At 37.8% G+C, this 18,571-nt stretch overlaps 1 protein-coding gene across 8 annotated transcripts in view; it reads right to left on the bottom strand.

Annotated features, from left to right (window-relative positions):
• Positions 1 to 2,420: 2,420 nt before the first annotated feature.
• The window catches only part of LOC126101564 (bifunctional 3'-phosphoadenosine 5'-phosphosulfate synthase), a 375,366-nt gene continuing 359,215 nt past the window's right edge, over positions 2,421 to 18,571 (bottom strand). For all 8 annotated transcript variants that reach the window (XM_049912203.1, XM_049912204.1, XM_049912206.1 and 5 more), the window contains 2 exons: positions 14,842 to 15,088; positions 2,421 to 3,557 (listed from right to left, as the gene is read on the bottom strand). In XM_049912203.1, the coding sequence (XP_049768160.1) occupies positions 3,460 to 3,557; positions 14,842 to 15,088 (345 nt within the window). In that variant the 3' untranslated portion in view covers positions 2,421 to 3,459. The remainder of the gene's footprint in view (positions 3,558 to 14,841; positions 15,089 to 18,571) is intronic.

The raw sequence follows: 18,571 nt of genomic DNA, 5'->3' as shown, positions 1-18,571 counted from the left end.
GCTTCTCCAATTTCTGGCTTCTTAACGTTTCACCCTCATGGGTGACCACAGCCTGGCCGAGCTCTTACATGGCTGACAGCCCCGCACGCTACTTCATCTTCTGCGGGCTTCCCCCTCACGGCCGCGGGTGCCTTCGCTTGGCCGGTTCACCACCGACGACCTTGTATGGGTACGGGGATATGGAAGTTGGTCAAAATGGAGTCCTGGCCGCATCTTACGACACCGTGGCTGATGCCTGTATGTAATTCAGATGGACACGGGTGTTGCAGTGCGTCATTCAGACCAGCGTCGGCCTCGTGTGCCGGCAACACCTGTTCCGGATGCTGCTACACGACCTTCGGCTCTACCTGACGCTCAGTATACTGGAATCTCTCTTTACTCACAATGCATTCCTCTCACCACCATATTGGTGCCAGCACAAGAACTGACGCCACCAGGAGATGTGCCCATGCAGGAAACAGATGACCATCATCTGTCGGAGCAACTCTACTCGCCTCTTTCTCCTACAGACGCAAAGACATCACCCATGTCTCCTGTTATAACAACCGGACTTGCCGCAATGGGCAGATTGGTGCACGGGGCCCCAGCAGATTCAACCCCTATGTCTCCTGTCATCTCAACCCGTTATCATTGGGGACACTTCCATCCGTACAGGAAGCCTCCTCCTCGAGACTTTACGGCCAGTCAAACAACACCTATGGATGTTAGCAATCTACAGGCCACCTCCATCAAGACCTGTGCAAAAAATTCAAAGGGGGGAAAAGTGTTGTGACTCGCCGATCTTTCAAAGTGCCGCCGCGCAGTTACTCACGTCCTCTACATGCTGCAGCAGCGCCACCTAAGCGGCCAGCCAGCCAGCGGCCGCTAGACTTGGACTCAGTTATGATTTGCCTGTTAAAGTGTACACACGTTTTACTCTGTTTACTTGATCTGTGACTTTCATGTATTGCGTCTTCCTTGAAATATATTTGTTCAACTTGAAGTTATTACACTATCCCTATCCTCAATTACTCAGACACTTCTCAGTAACAAATTATGAGTTCTTACATGGTAGCTGCACTTTGGGATCCCCGAAGGCTCCTTATCATGGCCGTCACTGGTAAACATATTGTAACTTTAAATTCTTTACAGCTAAGTAAATTGAATACCAGAAGTAAAGTACCCACACCAAATCATAGCATGTGTCTTGTAGCATTCGTACCTGATCATTGCTCTAAGTTCACTGGTAACATGGATATTTTACTGTTTTTGACATAATGTCAACTGACATACCACACAATCCACTTATAATAAACTCTACACATGGAAGTCACACTAGGATGTCCTACCCTGTGAAACTCACATTTTAAGTAATAACACAACCGTATCAACCCACAAGTAGTAACACTGAAGCAAACGCTACTACTACATTGTTCCTTACAAAGTTCTTGAGTCTATTGTAGGCAACTACTTCTGAATATTCAGTGTGGTTCAAGGAAACTAAGAGCACCCAGGCTACAACAAAAACCTATGATAGATCTCTCTCTCTCTCTCTCTCTCTCTCTCTCTCTCTCTCTCTCTCTCTCTCTCTCTCACACACACACACACACACACACACACACACAATCTCTCTGTCTCTCCCTCTCCTTCTCCATGACATTGTGTTGTGGCTTGACTCGACTATTATATCTCCTTTAGAAAATTGTCTATTAAGTTTGAGTTTTCTTACTGCATTTTCAATGGTAATGTATTCATTTCTTGGTTGTAGAAGCATGTCAGAACAATTGAAATTCTTGATAAACTTCCAGCATGCTGGAGTAATTATAGGTCACAAACCTCTGTTAATCAGTACGAGTTATCTGTATGTGCTTTAACTTGCACTTCATAATACGTGATTTTTTTTACGTGGTATTTGTAATTTTGGAAATGCTATTTTGACTATCTGTTATGATGGTTTGAAAATGGGTCCCGGCCATAAAATAGTCATCAAGTACATAAAAAAGTGAAATTTGCAACTTTGGGTGGTTTTTCATTCTACTGAAATTATTGACCCTGTTCTTGCTGCAATGAAATTATCTCTCTCTGTCACTTACATGATATGATGCCAAATGCAGCACAAACAGTTCAAGAATTCAAGTGTCAGATACAACACACTCTTTTCTACGCACAATTTACCCTTCCCTTATTCCATGACAACTGTTCCTTTTTATCCTTTCACACTATATGATCATTTATTGTCACACAGGGTAGATAGATTAAGTGTTCATTTCTTTTGATGGATTGAAAGTAATTCAGCACCTTTAGAATATCATATGTGGTATTCAGGTCAGTATGTTTATACAGTCTACTGGATTCAACTAGGAGGCACATGTATTTTCTCTGAAAGTTGATGGTCACATATGTCCTCTGCAGCAACAGAACATTAGAAAAAAATTAACAGATTTCTATAAATTCTTTTATTGATAATATTTTTGTAAAAGGCACTACACCATTTTTGACAATAACATGTATTCTGAAATAACAAATATAACATAAGTCATAATTTAATTTGAAATGGCATGTATTGCACGCAGTGGGGAGGTTTAAAAATTACATAAAATATACAAACAGCACATAGCACCATAATTCACTTTGTTAATACAGATGTCATCCTTCCTTCATGGCAAATGCAATTGTACAGACATATAAGCTGAGAAGTGCAAAGTTAATTTTTCTTAACTAACAGATATCATATGATACAGCTCTTTGGAATGTACAATAAAAATCTGGTGAGTATATGTGCCCCCTTCTTCCCTTCAGCAGCAGTGTGAAGATATACTGTAATGCTTCACAGAAAAGAAAATCTTCTGAGAATCAGCGCGAACCACTCATAGATATTGAGGTTATCTGTCCCAGATATTGAGGTTATCTGTCCCAGATACATAGCCTGCCCTTTTCTTCTCTTACCTCAGTATTTCATATCCTTTCAGGTACATGAAACAATGCAGCAGCAACATCCCACAGTCACTCAATGAATAGCAATTGTTCTGTGAGCTTTACAGCTAAATGCAACTTGTTTTGAAATACAGACTTGACAAGTAACATACTTACCAAGTAACTTAAAATTGGTAATGTTACAGTTAAAGGTGAAATGCATATTTTCATTTTAAGATACAGTGAATATCTTACTTGCAGAAACACATGTGTTTGGAATGCTCTTTTTACATTTAACATTAAATAATAATAATGTGCAGTCATTGTAAGATGTTTGTAACTTTAGGGGAATATTAGGGCTCTACTCCAGTTAACAATATTTACATACATGTGGTTTCCACAATGTTTCTGAATGCAAAAGATCCTTAGTCATATATTTTTGCAGCTGACTGAAACAGCCAGCATTGTACTATCACAGTAATACTGTAGCTCAAGTACTTAATTTAGAATTGAAGCACTAATTCTTTCTTCAAGCAACAGCTACAGTTCTGCACAACAGAACACCCATTACTTGTTCTGAAGTGACTGGTAATATCCTGACAAAACTTTCCATGCTTTTGGGGCCATAAACCCATCCGGTGGAAGCTGTCCAGAACGAGCCAAACCTGTAACGACAGAAAAAATGTATCTGTACCACACAGGATGAGAGAAAAGTGAAAAATGACATGCCAGCAAAAGAACAGATCTGCAAATATGAGAAGTTAAAAAGCACCAAAGGAAGAGCTAAAAATGCATGAAGATATGCAGAGACTGAAAACAGAAATGTAGTTGAGATAAATACAGATGGTGCTGGAAAGAATAAAGGTAGACAAAAGCAAAGAACAAATTAGATAAGATACAAAGAACATCATCATTCTCATTAGCCAGTTATTTTAAATGAATACATTATGAAGCGTTATGGCCAATCTCAAACAAGCACTCATTTTCACTTACAGCTAAAAACATAATTTCAAATCATAACTACATGGAAGTCAAAAGTATCTAACACCAAATTGGATGTAGACCCTTTTATGTCTTTTTTACTGCCATTCACTGTAAATGTATTATAATGTTATATATTTGTAGGTCTCCTTGAAAATGAGCACACACTCAAATGCCTTCTCTGAAACCTAGCTAGAACAGAAAATTTGGGACTCCATTATGGAAACATATTGGATCTAATGCAACAAACAGACCTGATCTCTTTGAGCATGTCCACTTCGAAAGTGGTATCAGTGACCATGATGCAGTTGTGGCTACAATGATTACCAAAGTACGAAGGACAACTAAGCCAAGCATATAAATATGTTCAGTATGTTGTTGTTGTTGTTGTGGTCTTTAGTCCTGAGACTGGTTTGATGCACCTCTCCATGCTACTCTATCCTGTGCAAGCTTCTTCATCCCCCAGTACTTACTGCAACCTATATCCTTCTGAATCTGCTTAGTGTATTCATCTCTTAGTCTCCCTCTATGTTCAGTAAGCTAGATAAAAAAGCAATAGTATCATATGTCAATGAGGAACTTGAAACTTTCAGCACAGGGAAAAAGCACGTAGAGGAGCTGTGGCTCAAGTTTAAAAGAATAGTTGACACTGGATAGATATGTACCCAATAGTACAGTCCATAATGGGAGGGAACCTCCACGGTATACAGTCACTGTAAGTAAATTTCTAAAGAAGTGGAGATTATTGCATAATAGGTGTAAAACAAAGCATAGGGCTATAGATTGAGAGATGCTGAATGAAACATGTTTGGGCTGTCAAGAGAGCAATGTGTAATGCCTTCAGTGTCTACCATAGCAGAATAATGTCAAATGATCTTTCAGAACCCAATGAAATTCTGGTCATATGTAAAGGCCGTTAGGGTCACCAAAGGTAGTGTGCAGTCCCTAGTGAATAAGACAGTAGCTGAAACTGAAGGTAACAAAACAAAAGCTGAAATGCTTAACTTGGTTTTCAAATGTTTCTTTACAGATGAAAACCCAGGAGAATTGCCCAGGTTTAATCCTCGTGCCACTGGAAAGATGAATGAAATAAGTATTAGTGTCAGCAGTGTTGAGAAACAGCTGAAATCATTCAGACTGAACAAAGCACCAGGACATGATGAAATCCCTATCAGATTCTATATTGCATTTGTGGCTGAGTTAGCCCATCTGATTATTACAATATATCATATATCCCTTAAAAACCTGAGGCTAGTCTTTGGAAGAAATCACAGGTAACACCCATCTACAAGAAGGGTAGTAGAAATGATCCATAAAACTTCTGTCCAATATCCTTTACATCACTTTTTTGTGGAATCTTAGAACATATTCTGAGCTCAAACATAATGAGGTATTTTGAACAAATGATCTTTTCAATGCCAGCCAGCATTGTTTCCAAAAACATTGATAAAGTGAAACCCAACTTGCGTTTCTTTTCTCACATGACATACTGAAAACTTTGGATCAAGGCAATCAGATAGTTGCAGTATTTCTTGATTTCGAAAAAACATTGGACTCAGTATGACATCTACACTTATTGTCAAAAGTTTGCTTATATAGGGTATCAAGTGAAATTTGTGACTGTATTGAGGACGTTTTGGTAGGGATGAAACAGCATGTTATCGTGGATGGAGAGTCATTGTCACATGTAGAAATAACTTAATGTGTACCCCAGGGAAGTGTGTTGGGTCCCTTGGTGTTCATGTTGTACAGACTCTGCCAGAACAATGTATACAATCTTTGTCAGGCTCTATCGAGATATCAATATTGTCGTTCGATTTCAATTAAGAGTGTGTTGTTGAATGGTCTTTGGCTCAACAGATATTAGTACTTTCATCTTGGTATTGAGAAAACAAAATGGCTGGAGCATGCTTGACATTAGAGCAAGAAAAATTATTGGGAAGTGGTTTTTCAGGTTTGATAATGCCATTGAAGTGCAATGCCAGTGGAGGTGGGAGTTTGAAACAGAACCGCCAACCCGCCTAACAATTAAGCGCATCATTGACAAGTTTGAATTGCATGGAATGATTTGTGATATTCACAAAGGAAGATCAGGAAGACAGCGTACAGCTACAAGTCCTGCTTCATTGGCTCTTGTTTTGGAAACGTTTATTAATTCTCCTCAAAAGTCTGCTATGCAATGAGCACGTGAAATGGGGGTTAGTACAAGTGTATGAAGAATTCTGAAAGCTGCAAAGTGGAAAGTTTACATTCCATGATTATTGCACACGATTAATGATGATGATCCTCATCACTGAATGTAATTTTGCAAATGGTATGAGCAAATGGTAACCAATGATGAACAATTTGTGACAAAGGTAGTGTGGAGTGACGAGGCACAATTTAAACTTAATGGAACTGTGAATCAGCATAACAGTGTGTACTGGGCACTGCTAAATCCACATGTTTATGTGGATAAAGTGGTCAGTCTATCAGGGGTTCAAGTGTGGTGTGGACTATCGTCTAGGAGCTTAGTAGGATCCTTTTCCTTTGATGCTACTGTCACTAGAGAAGTATACCTGGAAATGTTACACACATCAGTTTTGCCAGATATATGTGTACTTTATGGAGCTGATGAAGAGGTCTTCTACCAACAGGATGGGGCACCATCAACACTACCACCTAGCTGTACGAGTTTTCCTGGGTGACAGTTTTCCGGGGCATTGGATTGGACAAAGAGGGCCCATTGAGTTTCCTCCACAGTCACCAGATCTTACACCTATCAGCTTTTACTTGCGGGGAACTGTGAAAGAGAATGTCCATTGATGTAAGCCACACTTGCTGGAGGAACTTCGCCAGGAGATTATGACCTCTTGTTGTTCTTTTATGTGTATAGCCACCACCGGTGAACATTTTAAACATTTAAATTAACCATGTGCTAAATTGAAGGTTGTAAAACATGTGTGATCAATTATTAAATGTAAAATAAACACATAAGTAATACTTTTCGTTCCTTAAAGTGTGTATACATTTTTCTGGCAGACACTGTGTATTAATGACCTTGCAGACAATATTAATGGTAACATCAAGCTTTTTGCAGATGATGCAGTTATCTATGATGAAGTATTACATCAGAGAAGCTGCATAAATATTCAGCCAGATCTTGAAAGGATGCAGTTATCTATGATGAAGTATTACATCAGAGAAGCTGCTTAAATATTCAGCCAGATCTTGGAAGGATTTCAAAATGATGCAGAGATTGGCAGTTTGATTTAAATGTTCAGAAATGTAAAATTGTGCAATTCACAAAACGAAAAAACATAATGTCCTGTAACTATAATATCAATGACTCACTGTTGGATTTGGCCACCTCATACAAACACGTGGGTGTAACACTCTGTAGGGATGCAAAATGGAATGAACACATAGGCTCAGTCGTGGATAACGGAGGTGGCAGACTTCAGTTTATTGGGGAAGAGCAATCACTCTACAAAGGACATTGCTTACAAATCATTTGTGTGACCCACCCTAGAACATTGCTAAATCATTTGTGTGACCCACAATACAACATTGCTCAAGTGTATTGGATATTTACCAAATAGGACTAACAGGGGATATTGAATGCATATGGAGAAGGGTAGCATGAATGGTCGCATGTTTGTTTAATCCATGGGAGAGTGTCACAGGGAAACTAAGAAAATGAACTGGAAGACTCTTGAAGATAAACTACCCCAAGAAAGTCTATTGACAAAGTTTCAAGAATAAGCTGTAAATGGTGACTTTAGAAATATACTATAATCCCCTATGTATCACTCACATAGGGATCGCGAGAATAAGATTAGAACAATTACTGCACACACAGAGGCATTCAATCAATCATTCTTCCTGCACTCCATAAGTAAATGGAACAGGAAGAAACCTTAATAACTGATACAATGGGACATAGTCTCTGCTGTGCATCTCTTGGTGGTTTGCAGAGCATAGTTGTAGATGTAGATGTGGACTTAATAAAATTATGGTGTCACCGCCAGACACCACACTTGCTAGGTGGTAGCTTTTAAATCGGCCGCGGTCCGCTAGTATACGACGGACCCGCGTGTCGCCACTGTCAGTGATGGCAGACCGAGCGCCGCCACACGGCAGGTCGAGTGAGACGTACTAGCACTCGCCCAGTTGGACAGCCGACTTTGCTAGCGATGCTACATTGACAAATACGCTCTCATTTGCTGAGACGATAGTTAGCATAGCCTTCAGCTACGTCATTTGCTACGACCTAGCAAGGCGCCATAGCATTTGATAATTAATATTGTGAAGCCTACCTCACGCCAGCCTGCGTGAGCTTAATCGCGTGCCTTTCGGCTTCCTCAAAACTCCGTGAATTGGCTCCTGCCAATTCACAACAAAAATACTCATTAAAACTAACAGCTTGGTGAGAATGATGTTGCTTCTTGAATTTACCAAGGCTCTGGTCCCCACCCAGATGATATCAAGTAGGAACATAAAAATGCAAAACATAAAAATGAATTTACAGTGATCAGGGCAATTCTGAGTGGAATGTAAATAATGAAAAAGTGGACAAACTACCACTCATTAAGATGACAGAACGTATAGTGGACAGGTACATGAAAAGTAATGATGTATTCCAGGTTTTCAGATCTTCGTTTTTCTTTATAGGGCTAGTAATGATTACATATACTATGGTGAGCACAGTAACATATGTTGTCAACTTGATCTTGTAATATAATAGACTGAGATGCACAAATAGTAGTACAGTGTAAATTAGTCCACAGCTCGTGGTCTATTGGTCAGCATTGCTACATCTGGATCACGAGGTCCTGGGTTCGATTCCCGACGTGGTTGGGGATTTTCTCTGCCTGGGGAATGGGTGTTTGTATTGTCCTCATCACTGCATCATCATTCATGAAAATGATTAGATTGGACTGTGTAAAGATTGGGAATTTGTATGTGTGCTGATGACAGTGCAAGTTGAGTGCCCCACAAGCCAAACATCATTATCATCATTTGTAAATTAAGAGAAAGACATTAAAACAACAGTACTGTAAATTGCACATACTGTAAGAATTTTACATGAGGTCAATGTTAGGTCAAAGCAGTAGCAGTAATAGGAGAACTGTTGACTTTTGCTTTGCGATGGAGATGACAAGTTGCAACTTTGTTTGGCAGAAATAAATGAAGAAAATTTACAGGATATGTGTTGATTTATTTTTATTTCAAACTGCAAAAACAAAAAATTTGCTTGGCTCAGAAAATCAAGAAAGATACAACCTCAGAATTCTATAGTGAATGTGAATGATTTAAAATTGTAATAACATCATTTATGGACACCTTCAATAAGTCAAGAATAGTGTCAATGCAATAGTGAATTGTTACATGCTAAAATAACTATTTTCCCATAATTTGTAGATAACTCTTTTACATTTAGAGTACAATGCAATGTGTGAAATTGTATTTAAATTTATGTGTTACGTGTTTGAACAGAACTATATCAATCTGCAGAATACTTTTGTTTACATAGGGTGTTTCACAATTCCTATTACATGCTTGTAGGGATTGTAAAGGGGACTTAATAGATAAAAGTTCCGACAAGAAACCCATGCCCAGAAATCTACCGTTTGTATATAAGACAAGTTTGAAGATCAGATCACTTTCAAATCTCCTGATTCACAGTAAGCTTAAAAACTGAAAAGAAGGTGTCATCATCAACCCCTGTTGTAGTTATGATATCACGTACAAAATCATCTGCAAGAAACTGGTACATTCACTACTAGCAGGATTGGTTGTGGTGCTCCACAGACGTGCCACATTCTCAATTTTCAAGGTCACACCGTTCATCATTTAGAAGAGAAGCTGACGATGAGTATTCAAAACACTGCTGTAGTGTTTTGAGAATTTCTTTGTAAATTCTACAACTGCTCAGCCTTTTACCATCTCGAACACACAGTATTTCAGAAGTGAGTGTGGGATGACAGAATCCTATCTACTGTGTGTCACATGTTTGTGTGTGCAGGTTTGAGATTCAGTCAGGAGCAGAATGTAGACGCGGCAGTCAAACGGCAATGACAAGTACTTGTCGGACGATTCATGGAAGTTTTAGTGGAAGTGTACAGAAGAACCATGGAGCTTGTATGTTATTCTGTGCTAATTCTGTCAGTGATCATTGTTATAATAACGAGAACAGTTGAGAAGGTACTCTTGAGAAAAACTCTTGTCTTAGCCTTGTTGAAGGGAAGACAGCCGGCCGCTGGTGGCCGAGCGGTTCTAGGTGCTTCAGTCTGGAACCGCGCGACCGCTACGGTCGCAGGTTCGAATCCTGCCTCGGGCATGGATGTGTGTGATGTCCTAGGTTAGTTAGGTTTAAGTAGTTCTAAGTTCTAGGGGACTGATGACCTGAGATGTTAAGTCCCATAGCGCTCAGAGCCAACCAAGGGAAGACATGTATCCGATTCATGTTGAGACTGGACATGGTGTTTAAGCCAACTTTCTCTTATATGTAAATCAGTTTGTTTCTAAAGTTTGGAGACATGAAAGACTTACTAAACAGTATATATTTATGTGAAGAGTGGGATTTGTAATATGTCTGAAGTTCAAATATACATTGTTAGTTGAAGCAAATGAAACTTCGTATGTCTACTTATTTTTATAAGTAGAAAGAGTCTTAAGAGATTCCTGTACCTAGCAGCATACTTCGGAGAAGAAGTGAAAGAGAATTTGCAGCAGCAGGCTAGCCAGCAAGGAAGGTCAGCTGAGCATGTCAAGTAAGTCATCTCGTACAAGAAGTGGAAGTTAGTATATTTACTTTGCTCTTACACTGTCATCCAAAGCGGTTAGACTGCCCATGCCATGGGCCCCTGTGGAACACACAGGTCTGAGCTCATTGTGTGGTGATGGTACATCATCTCCGAGACTTAAGTGTCCATAGGCATCTTATGCCAGCTCTGGAGTCTATGTAGGCATCACCAAGAGGCACAGTGACAGGACTTTAATATTTTAGAGAACTTGTAATAATTTCAAATGTCTAATTGTGATGGACATTTCACAAGTAGAAGCACAATTTAAGTAGAGTATTTCTTCATATTTAATAAATATCATTTCATTACTCATTATTGGGAATCTTTCTGGTTGAAGATAATCTACACAGTCGTCCATTCCCAACACATTGTCCCCCTGCGTGCTTATTGTGAAGCCAGAAATTTGAGATTGATCCAATCTTCAAACTTATTTTACACGCAAACACGAGATTTCTGGATATGGTCACCTTATTAGAAGTTTATCTACTTAGCCCCTCTGCAACTCTTAAAAGTCTGTAATCCAAAGTTAGTAAAATTTACAACTCGGTTCATTCAAGTTCAACAGTTATGAAACATGATAACTGTAATTAAATGTGAGCATACTTCCCTTGCAATAACAGATGCAGACGTAAGTAAAAAGCACAATGTAGGACTATCTGATGAGAAATTCAAAGTAGATGTGCCAGGATGGTTATGTCTATAGTTAGTGCTATCTGAACTGCAAAATTAATTCATCTTATTGGTAACAATGCAAAAGGAACAAACAATAACTGACAAATGTTGCACACTTCTTTTCAATGCAATAGCCGGAAAAAAAAATAATTGTAAGAAGAGGTGTGGATTGCAAAAAGAAAAGGAAGTATGTCACCATTCATCAGGACAACGTAACTGTATTCAAAAGTGTTTTGACAAATGGGAAATTGAGGAATATGAAGTAAAAACTGTCAGAACATCTGCTTTATTCGCCATACTTAGCAGACAAAAATTTTTGGAACATTGTTATAGAGAAAACGGCAACTTTATAATATTATAACTTACTTCAGTAAACACAGTTGTGATCACATTTAAGTTGTTTATTTCTATTTTTAGATGTTTGATCTTGATCTTCTCAGAGATCATCTTCAGATCTTACACTCCTTGTTGATCATAGGAACAGCAGTGTTCTCCATGCCTGCACAGATGGACCTACTCCATGCCAGTAGTTCTTACGGTCAACAAGGAATGTAAGACCTGAAGATGATCTCTGAGAAGATCAAAACTGATCATCAAAAAATAAACAACTTTAATGTGATCACAACTGTATGTACTGAAATAAGTTATAATGTTTAGTAGACCTTCTACAGTTATTAACCCTCCTAGTACAACTGGGGTCAATATGACCCCATAAGCACACTTTGAAATAAAATATCTCCCTTGTTTTCAAAACAATTATTTTCAAAATTTGACTTTGTCTCTCTAAGATGCTTGTATGCAATGACATTGTTCAGTTTTACATTTACAACATATTAAAATTTATTCATCAGCTATGCATTGAGTACAACTGGGATCAGCAAGACCCCAATCTAAAACTTTTGTTTTGTTTCTTGAATGTAACATTATGAAAACAGTACGGCAAATGTTACGTTGAACAGATGTTAGACGAAACACCCAAAACAACATAACTAACATTTCCCACTTATTATTGATACCCATTGTTGCCATTTCTTGCATCAGCTGTTGTTGTGTATTGCCTCAGTTGTTGCTAGTGTTTTGCCTCAGTATGTGCATGAACTACATTATGACTAGAAAACATTTGAGTAGTGCTGAAATACAAGCAATTTTCAATGAAGAAGAGGAATTAGGAGATATACCATCTGATGATGATGATGAAGAAATTTATGCTATGATTTCTGGAGGTTAAAATCAACTGAAGATTCTGATGAAGATGAAGATTTGGAAACTCTACTTCCTGAAGTTGCTGGCATCTCAGATCAGAATGTTTTCAAGTGAATACACATAATCTATCATAGGTCTGCAAAAACTTTAATGGTAGTACTACTACTAATAATAATATGTAAGTATATATGCGAAATAATAATCTCATTTTTTTCAGGTCAAGAAATGTAAATGAAACATGGGGGAAAATCCTGTTAGATTACATGGGAGACAGCCAGCACAAAATATACTGAAGATGGCTCCAAGTGCCATGAGGTGTACTGTAAGGAACATAAATACTGTGCAGTCAGCATTTGAATTATTTATGAAGTCCAGCAATTGCCAGATAATTCTGAAGTGGACCAACAAAGAAGGTAGCATTACTTTTCAGTAACAAATGGACAGATATTTATAGAGAAGAATTTGAATGCTTTCTTGGCCTGCTTATTCTTGCAGGAGTGTACATAGGTAACAATGAGGGCATAGTGAATTTATGAAACAAAGAACATGGCTGACCTATTTTCAATAGTTAAATGTCTAGGAACCGCTTTACAGAAATATAACGCTGTATTCGGTTTGATGGTGCTCAGCACCAGCAACAGAATCATAGCCCTGATAAATTGGCTCCTATAAGGGATTTATTTGAACAGTGGGTAAGCACATTATATGATGCATATGAACCACATAAGAATATTACAGTTGATGAACAACTGGCAACTTTTAGGAGTAGGTGTCCGTTTCGCCAGTACATCCCCTCAAAACCTGGAAAGTATGGTATAAAGATATGGGCTGCATGTGACAGCACTAATTACTATGTCACATAAGTGCAGGTGTACACAGGAAAGGTGAAGGCCAGCCTAGAGAAATAAATCAGGGAAAAAGAGTAGTGTTAGAATTGACAGGACATTTATCCCGAGTGATAGAAATATCACAACAGATAATTTCTTTACAAGTTTGGAATTGGTAAAGGAACTAGAATCAAAATAAATGACTCTGCTAGGAATGCTAAGAAAAAGTCATCATGAACTACCTGCAGAATTTATAGAAGCAAGGGGAAAAACTGCAACTCCATGTCTTTTTGGAATCCAGGCATCAGCCACAATTGTCTCCTATTGCCCAAAAAAGGGTAAGATAGTGACATTGCTCAGTATTATGCATTTCAGAGAGGAAATAGGTGACAGTGATGTAGCAAAGCCTATTATAATTCTAGATTATAACGCAATTAAATCAAGTTAGTCAGGACCTACACCACAAAATGTATGACAAGAAGATGAACCATGGTTATTTTTTATAATATTTTGTATAGTAGGGCCCTAAATATTTTCATAATTTGGCTGGACTTAAATCCTGACTGGAGTAAGAAAAGCCAATTACAGAAGAAGAGAATTTCTTCTGGAACTGTGAAAAAGTCTAGTACAGAAAAACAGAAGTCGGCACAGCAAAACTTCTCTTCCTTGTCCTCCTCCTTCAGCAGAAGTGCACAAAGGGGCAAAACATGGACAGTGCTCCCCACACGAATATTCAGTGGATAGGAAACATTCATAAACGTGCATAAGATGCTTTCTTTTGTCTGTAAACAACATTCAGAGATTCTTTGTTTTAAATGTAAAGAGTTGCTTTGTTTTAAATGTAAGCATCTATGAGATCAAAGATTAAGACAAGACCTGTAAGTGCTTATGCACGTAGTTCACCAGGTTTCAATCAGTAATGTATGCTTTTATGTCAGTTCATTAAAATAAATAAAATTCTGCCAATATATCCCCAGCAGTACTCAGTGTAACAAAAAAATTCTAGTAGTAGTAGTAGGAGGGTTAAGTGGCATAATTTTTCCTTTTATTAGACTGCCTAACATAGTCAGCTACATATGCAAAATATGAAATTACTTTAACAGAAAGTGCATGTCCATGTTTAATCACACAGCTACTGGTGAGGCAGCATTCAGATAATGACTCAATCAAAATCAAATTTCAGAGATGGAGTCTACTCCATGGTGAAATGACCTATATGAGACCATGCTAATAAATAAGTGCATCTTTTCATCTAAGATACAGTCTTTCAATGCTGAGTTGATAAATTTCCTCCCTGCCTGTGTAAGTGCCATAAACATATATCACTGACCAGGAATCAAACACTAGGTTTGTAATCAAACACAAAACATTTAGATTAGTGGTGACACTTGCTAAATGGAACAACAAACAATATAGAAAAAAGGGGTGAGGCAATAAAAAAGCTGATACTCTTAATACTTAAACTGGATATCATTTACCTCTCATCTTTGTTCCTGATATGAACTCAAAGTCCTCTTTACGCTGAGGTTCAAAGAATGCCATGCGTCCAGCTTTCTTGTCATATGCAGCTACTCTGAAAGGTATTATTTCAAGTGCAGACAGCCCAGGAGCCATACGCAGCACACGAGCTCCATGTGTTGCATCGTACAGGTCTCCCTTTTCACGCTCTGGGTGAGGCATGCCAGCTGGATCTCTGCCAACTATGTAAAAGTTTGCTCCAGCATTCTGAAAAAAAGGAAAATACATACAATGGTTAGTGGAAATGTTGACTTTTAAAGAACTGTATCAAAAGGAAAATTCACCTGAGAAAACTATAAAATGATGACACCGAATTTCTGGTCATTACTTACCTCCAAGATGCAAAACTTTTGATACTGCTAATAAACACTGATATAAGTATATGAAACTACCATGGTGTTCAGAACTATAGTTCCTTCCTTGGAGAGGAGAGAGGGCTGGGTTGGGGTCTGAGTGACTTGTCCTTGATTTTTAACCTTCTCCAAACTATACCTACTTCTTTCTGTGGAGGAAACTAATATTTTCATAAGCCAGAATAGTTTGTGGACTTTTATATGTGTCTACCAGCAGTACTAAAAATTTTGATTCATGAAGACAGGTATTGGTTGTAAATTCTCTCACATAGATGTTGAAAAAATCTACATGCGTATTCTGTAAACTGTTCTGAAGTGCATGACTTTTAACAAACTAACATAGCGGAGATACTAGGTCATAGAAACACAACAGGAAGATAGTCTTTTTGTTGTGGCTATCTGCTACTCAGCATCTACACTATATGGTGAAGAGCAACTACCCTTTCCATAATAAGTCAAATCTATTATAATATAAAAAAGTGATGAATATAATTGGCAGAACAACTTTTTCTTTCAAAACAGTGTTGCTCTTATAGTTATAACACTCAAATGCTATTCAGCTATTAGTGCACCACAACAGCATTGAAGCCAATTACAATTAACAAGGGCATTTCGGGCTCTAGAGAACGGTGAAACTAAAGAGCTAAATATGAGAAATGCAGCTTTGACAAATATTAAACTGGAAACAGATATGTTGCAAAAGCAAAGAGGAACAAAGGAAACATAATTTCAGGAAACACAAGGTAAGTGACAAAGAAGATATCAGATGTGCCATACTGTTATAACAAAATGGGAGACCATACTGAAGGTACCGTTTTCTATATAGTACACGTAAGGAAATGAACACAAAGATTATAGTGTGAGACTGGGCGCACTGTTGAAGTTCTACCAGAAGAAGTAGCAGTTAGTTGTACAGAAAGAGATCAATGGGAATGATGGAATAATAAAAGAAATGACAGAATCAAGTGAAAGGTGAAGCAAAATTCACACAGTTGTTCTCATTATATTTGCACAAGGAGATGATACCTAACAGTTGGAACAATTCTTTAATTATTATACTTCATAAGAAAGGGAGCTGGGAAGATGTAAAGAACTACAAGTGCATTAGTCCTTTGTACATAAAATAAGATTTTTACAAAAATAATTACTTATTGTCTGGTAAAATCCTTCAGACTTTAGTGATGGAAGAGAAACAAGCTGACTGTAGCGTGGGTATATCTACAGGTAGTCAGCAAAATTACAGAGAGAGTAGCAAATATCAGCTTCCATTTTATAGACTGCGAGAAAGCATTTGACTCTGTTACAATAAAATCTGTGCTCACACCATTTGAGAACCAAAGGATAGAACCCACCTACCCCTTTTCTTGGAGAGTATGTTAGAATAAGGTACAGCTTCCATTCAATTACGTCAAGAGAGTAAAGAGGAATGAGAAAGGAGTTAGGTAAGGTGAATTCATTTCAAATCTAGTTTCTGCTATTTTGGAAAAGGAATCCTAATCAATAAGCTGGGATGAATAATGAATGAACAAAAATTGATCTTCTCTGAATGACCTTCAGTGTGTAGATCTTTCTTTTACTTGTTTGAAATCCAGAACAACTTCAGCAAAGGAAAAGGAATTGAACAGAGCAAGTATGTCAGAAGGGCTGAAGATTAATTACAGTACAACCAGAATAATGCACAATCAGTACACTGATAGCAAGACAGTAACATTTAATGAAGAAGTTATTGTAATGGTTAGTCAATTTATACTACTCAGATAAATGAAAACATCAAGTCAATGGGCACTTAAAGAACTAAATAGGAGGGTAAAATGGCTCGGAATTCATTTAGGAAACGGAATACTGTGTTCAGATGTGTATTCCCAAGGTGCCATAAACAAAATGTCTGTAACCTGTGTTAGAGACTCCAAACTAGGGCTCCAAACTGAAAGGAGTACCTTAAGATTTCTTCATAGGACATACAATTAGCAGCAGACACTTGGGGTGTGCTCAAGTGCAGGATTTGCATACAGTGTGTGTCACAGTTAGTAGGGAAAACTGACAATGGAGAAAGTGTACAAGGGAAAAATAGAGGAGCAGGGGAGCACCAAATGATAATTCACTTTTGTGGAAATACGTTCTCGAAGTGTCCAGTACATACATATACGTATTCAGATGTATTTTGAGAATAACAACCTACTGAATGACAACTGGTTTGAATTTAGACTACACCAATTAACTATAAAAGCTATTTAAAGCCTGTTAACTGCAATTCACAATGGTTATGAAAAGGGAACTGGCACCTGTGCCGCATTCATAGACTTAGTGCAGCTTTTGATTCTGTATCACATGAGATTATTGAAAAAAAAAAAAAACACCTATGATACTGTAGATAAACCACTAAATTAAGTTGGGTTTTAGGTCAAAACTAATGAAGATAAAGAGAGGAATCCCACAATACTATGCTCTTGGACCATTTCTGTGCAATGTTGATGTTAATGACTTCTCAAACTATGTGGCTTGCAAAAATGTCCTATATGCTTATGGTATGATATGCAGATAGTAATAGACAAAAGTACGGAACTATTCGAAGAAAGCAGCCACTGGTATAAAGCTTATCAGATAAGTGTAAATAAAACAAAAACAAAAGAAATTTATTTTAGTCTAGGGGCATGAAAGGAAGGGAATTAAAGTGTCAAACTGCTGAACCTCATAATAGACCAGACTCTCATGAGATGAGCGTTACAGGTAAACTTACATGTGTGATTTATCTACTTTATAAACTAAGAAATTCTAGCACTATAAATTTATTAGCTATTTGTTGCTATGTGTTTTTTCAGTCACAGCTGCAGTATGGGGTTCTATAATGGAGAAATTTATCAGGTACAAACTGTGTATTCTTATGACAGACAAAGCAATCAGATGTATTCAAGGGTTGGGTCCTAGAGAATCGTGTAAAAAACATTTCAATCAACTCAATATAATGACAGTTTCAAGTCTCTATATGTATAAGTGCTTAATATATGTCTAAGGAAATATACAGAAATTTACTCTGAGAATAAATTGACATTTGCATAGTTCCAGAAACAACTGCATGCTAGGCGTACCATTTTAAAGTCTACCAAAGGCACATAATAATTGCAAACACATAAGACTTAAGACCATTTTACACGAGCGGTTCCCTTAAACACTTTGGCTATCGGAGCATGTGTCCCATCCAACCCAAATCTCCATGTACCACACACTACAGAGAAGTGCCCCTGTCCATGCATGGAAGTCTGAAGGAACAGACACCACACTTATTTATATGCACCTAATAGCATAATGATCTTTCAGTGCAGATGCACAATTATGTCTG

The sequence above is a fragment of the Schistocerca cancellata genome, chromosome 9 (assembly GCF_023864275.1).
Source record: "Schistocerca cancellata isolate TAMUIC-IGC-003103 chromosome 9, iqSchCanc2.1, whole genome shotgun sequence".
Lineage (NCBI taxonomy): Eukaryota > Metazoa > Arthropoda > Insecta > Orthoptera > Acrididae > Schistocerca > Schistocerca cancellata.
Note: the sequence above shows the minus strand (reverse complement) of the source record. Positions and strands in the feature narration are given on the sequence as shown.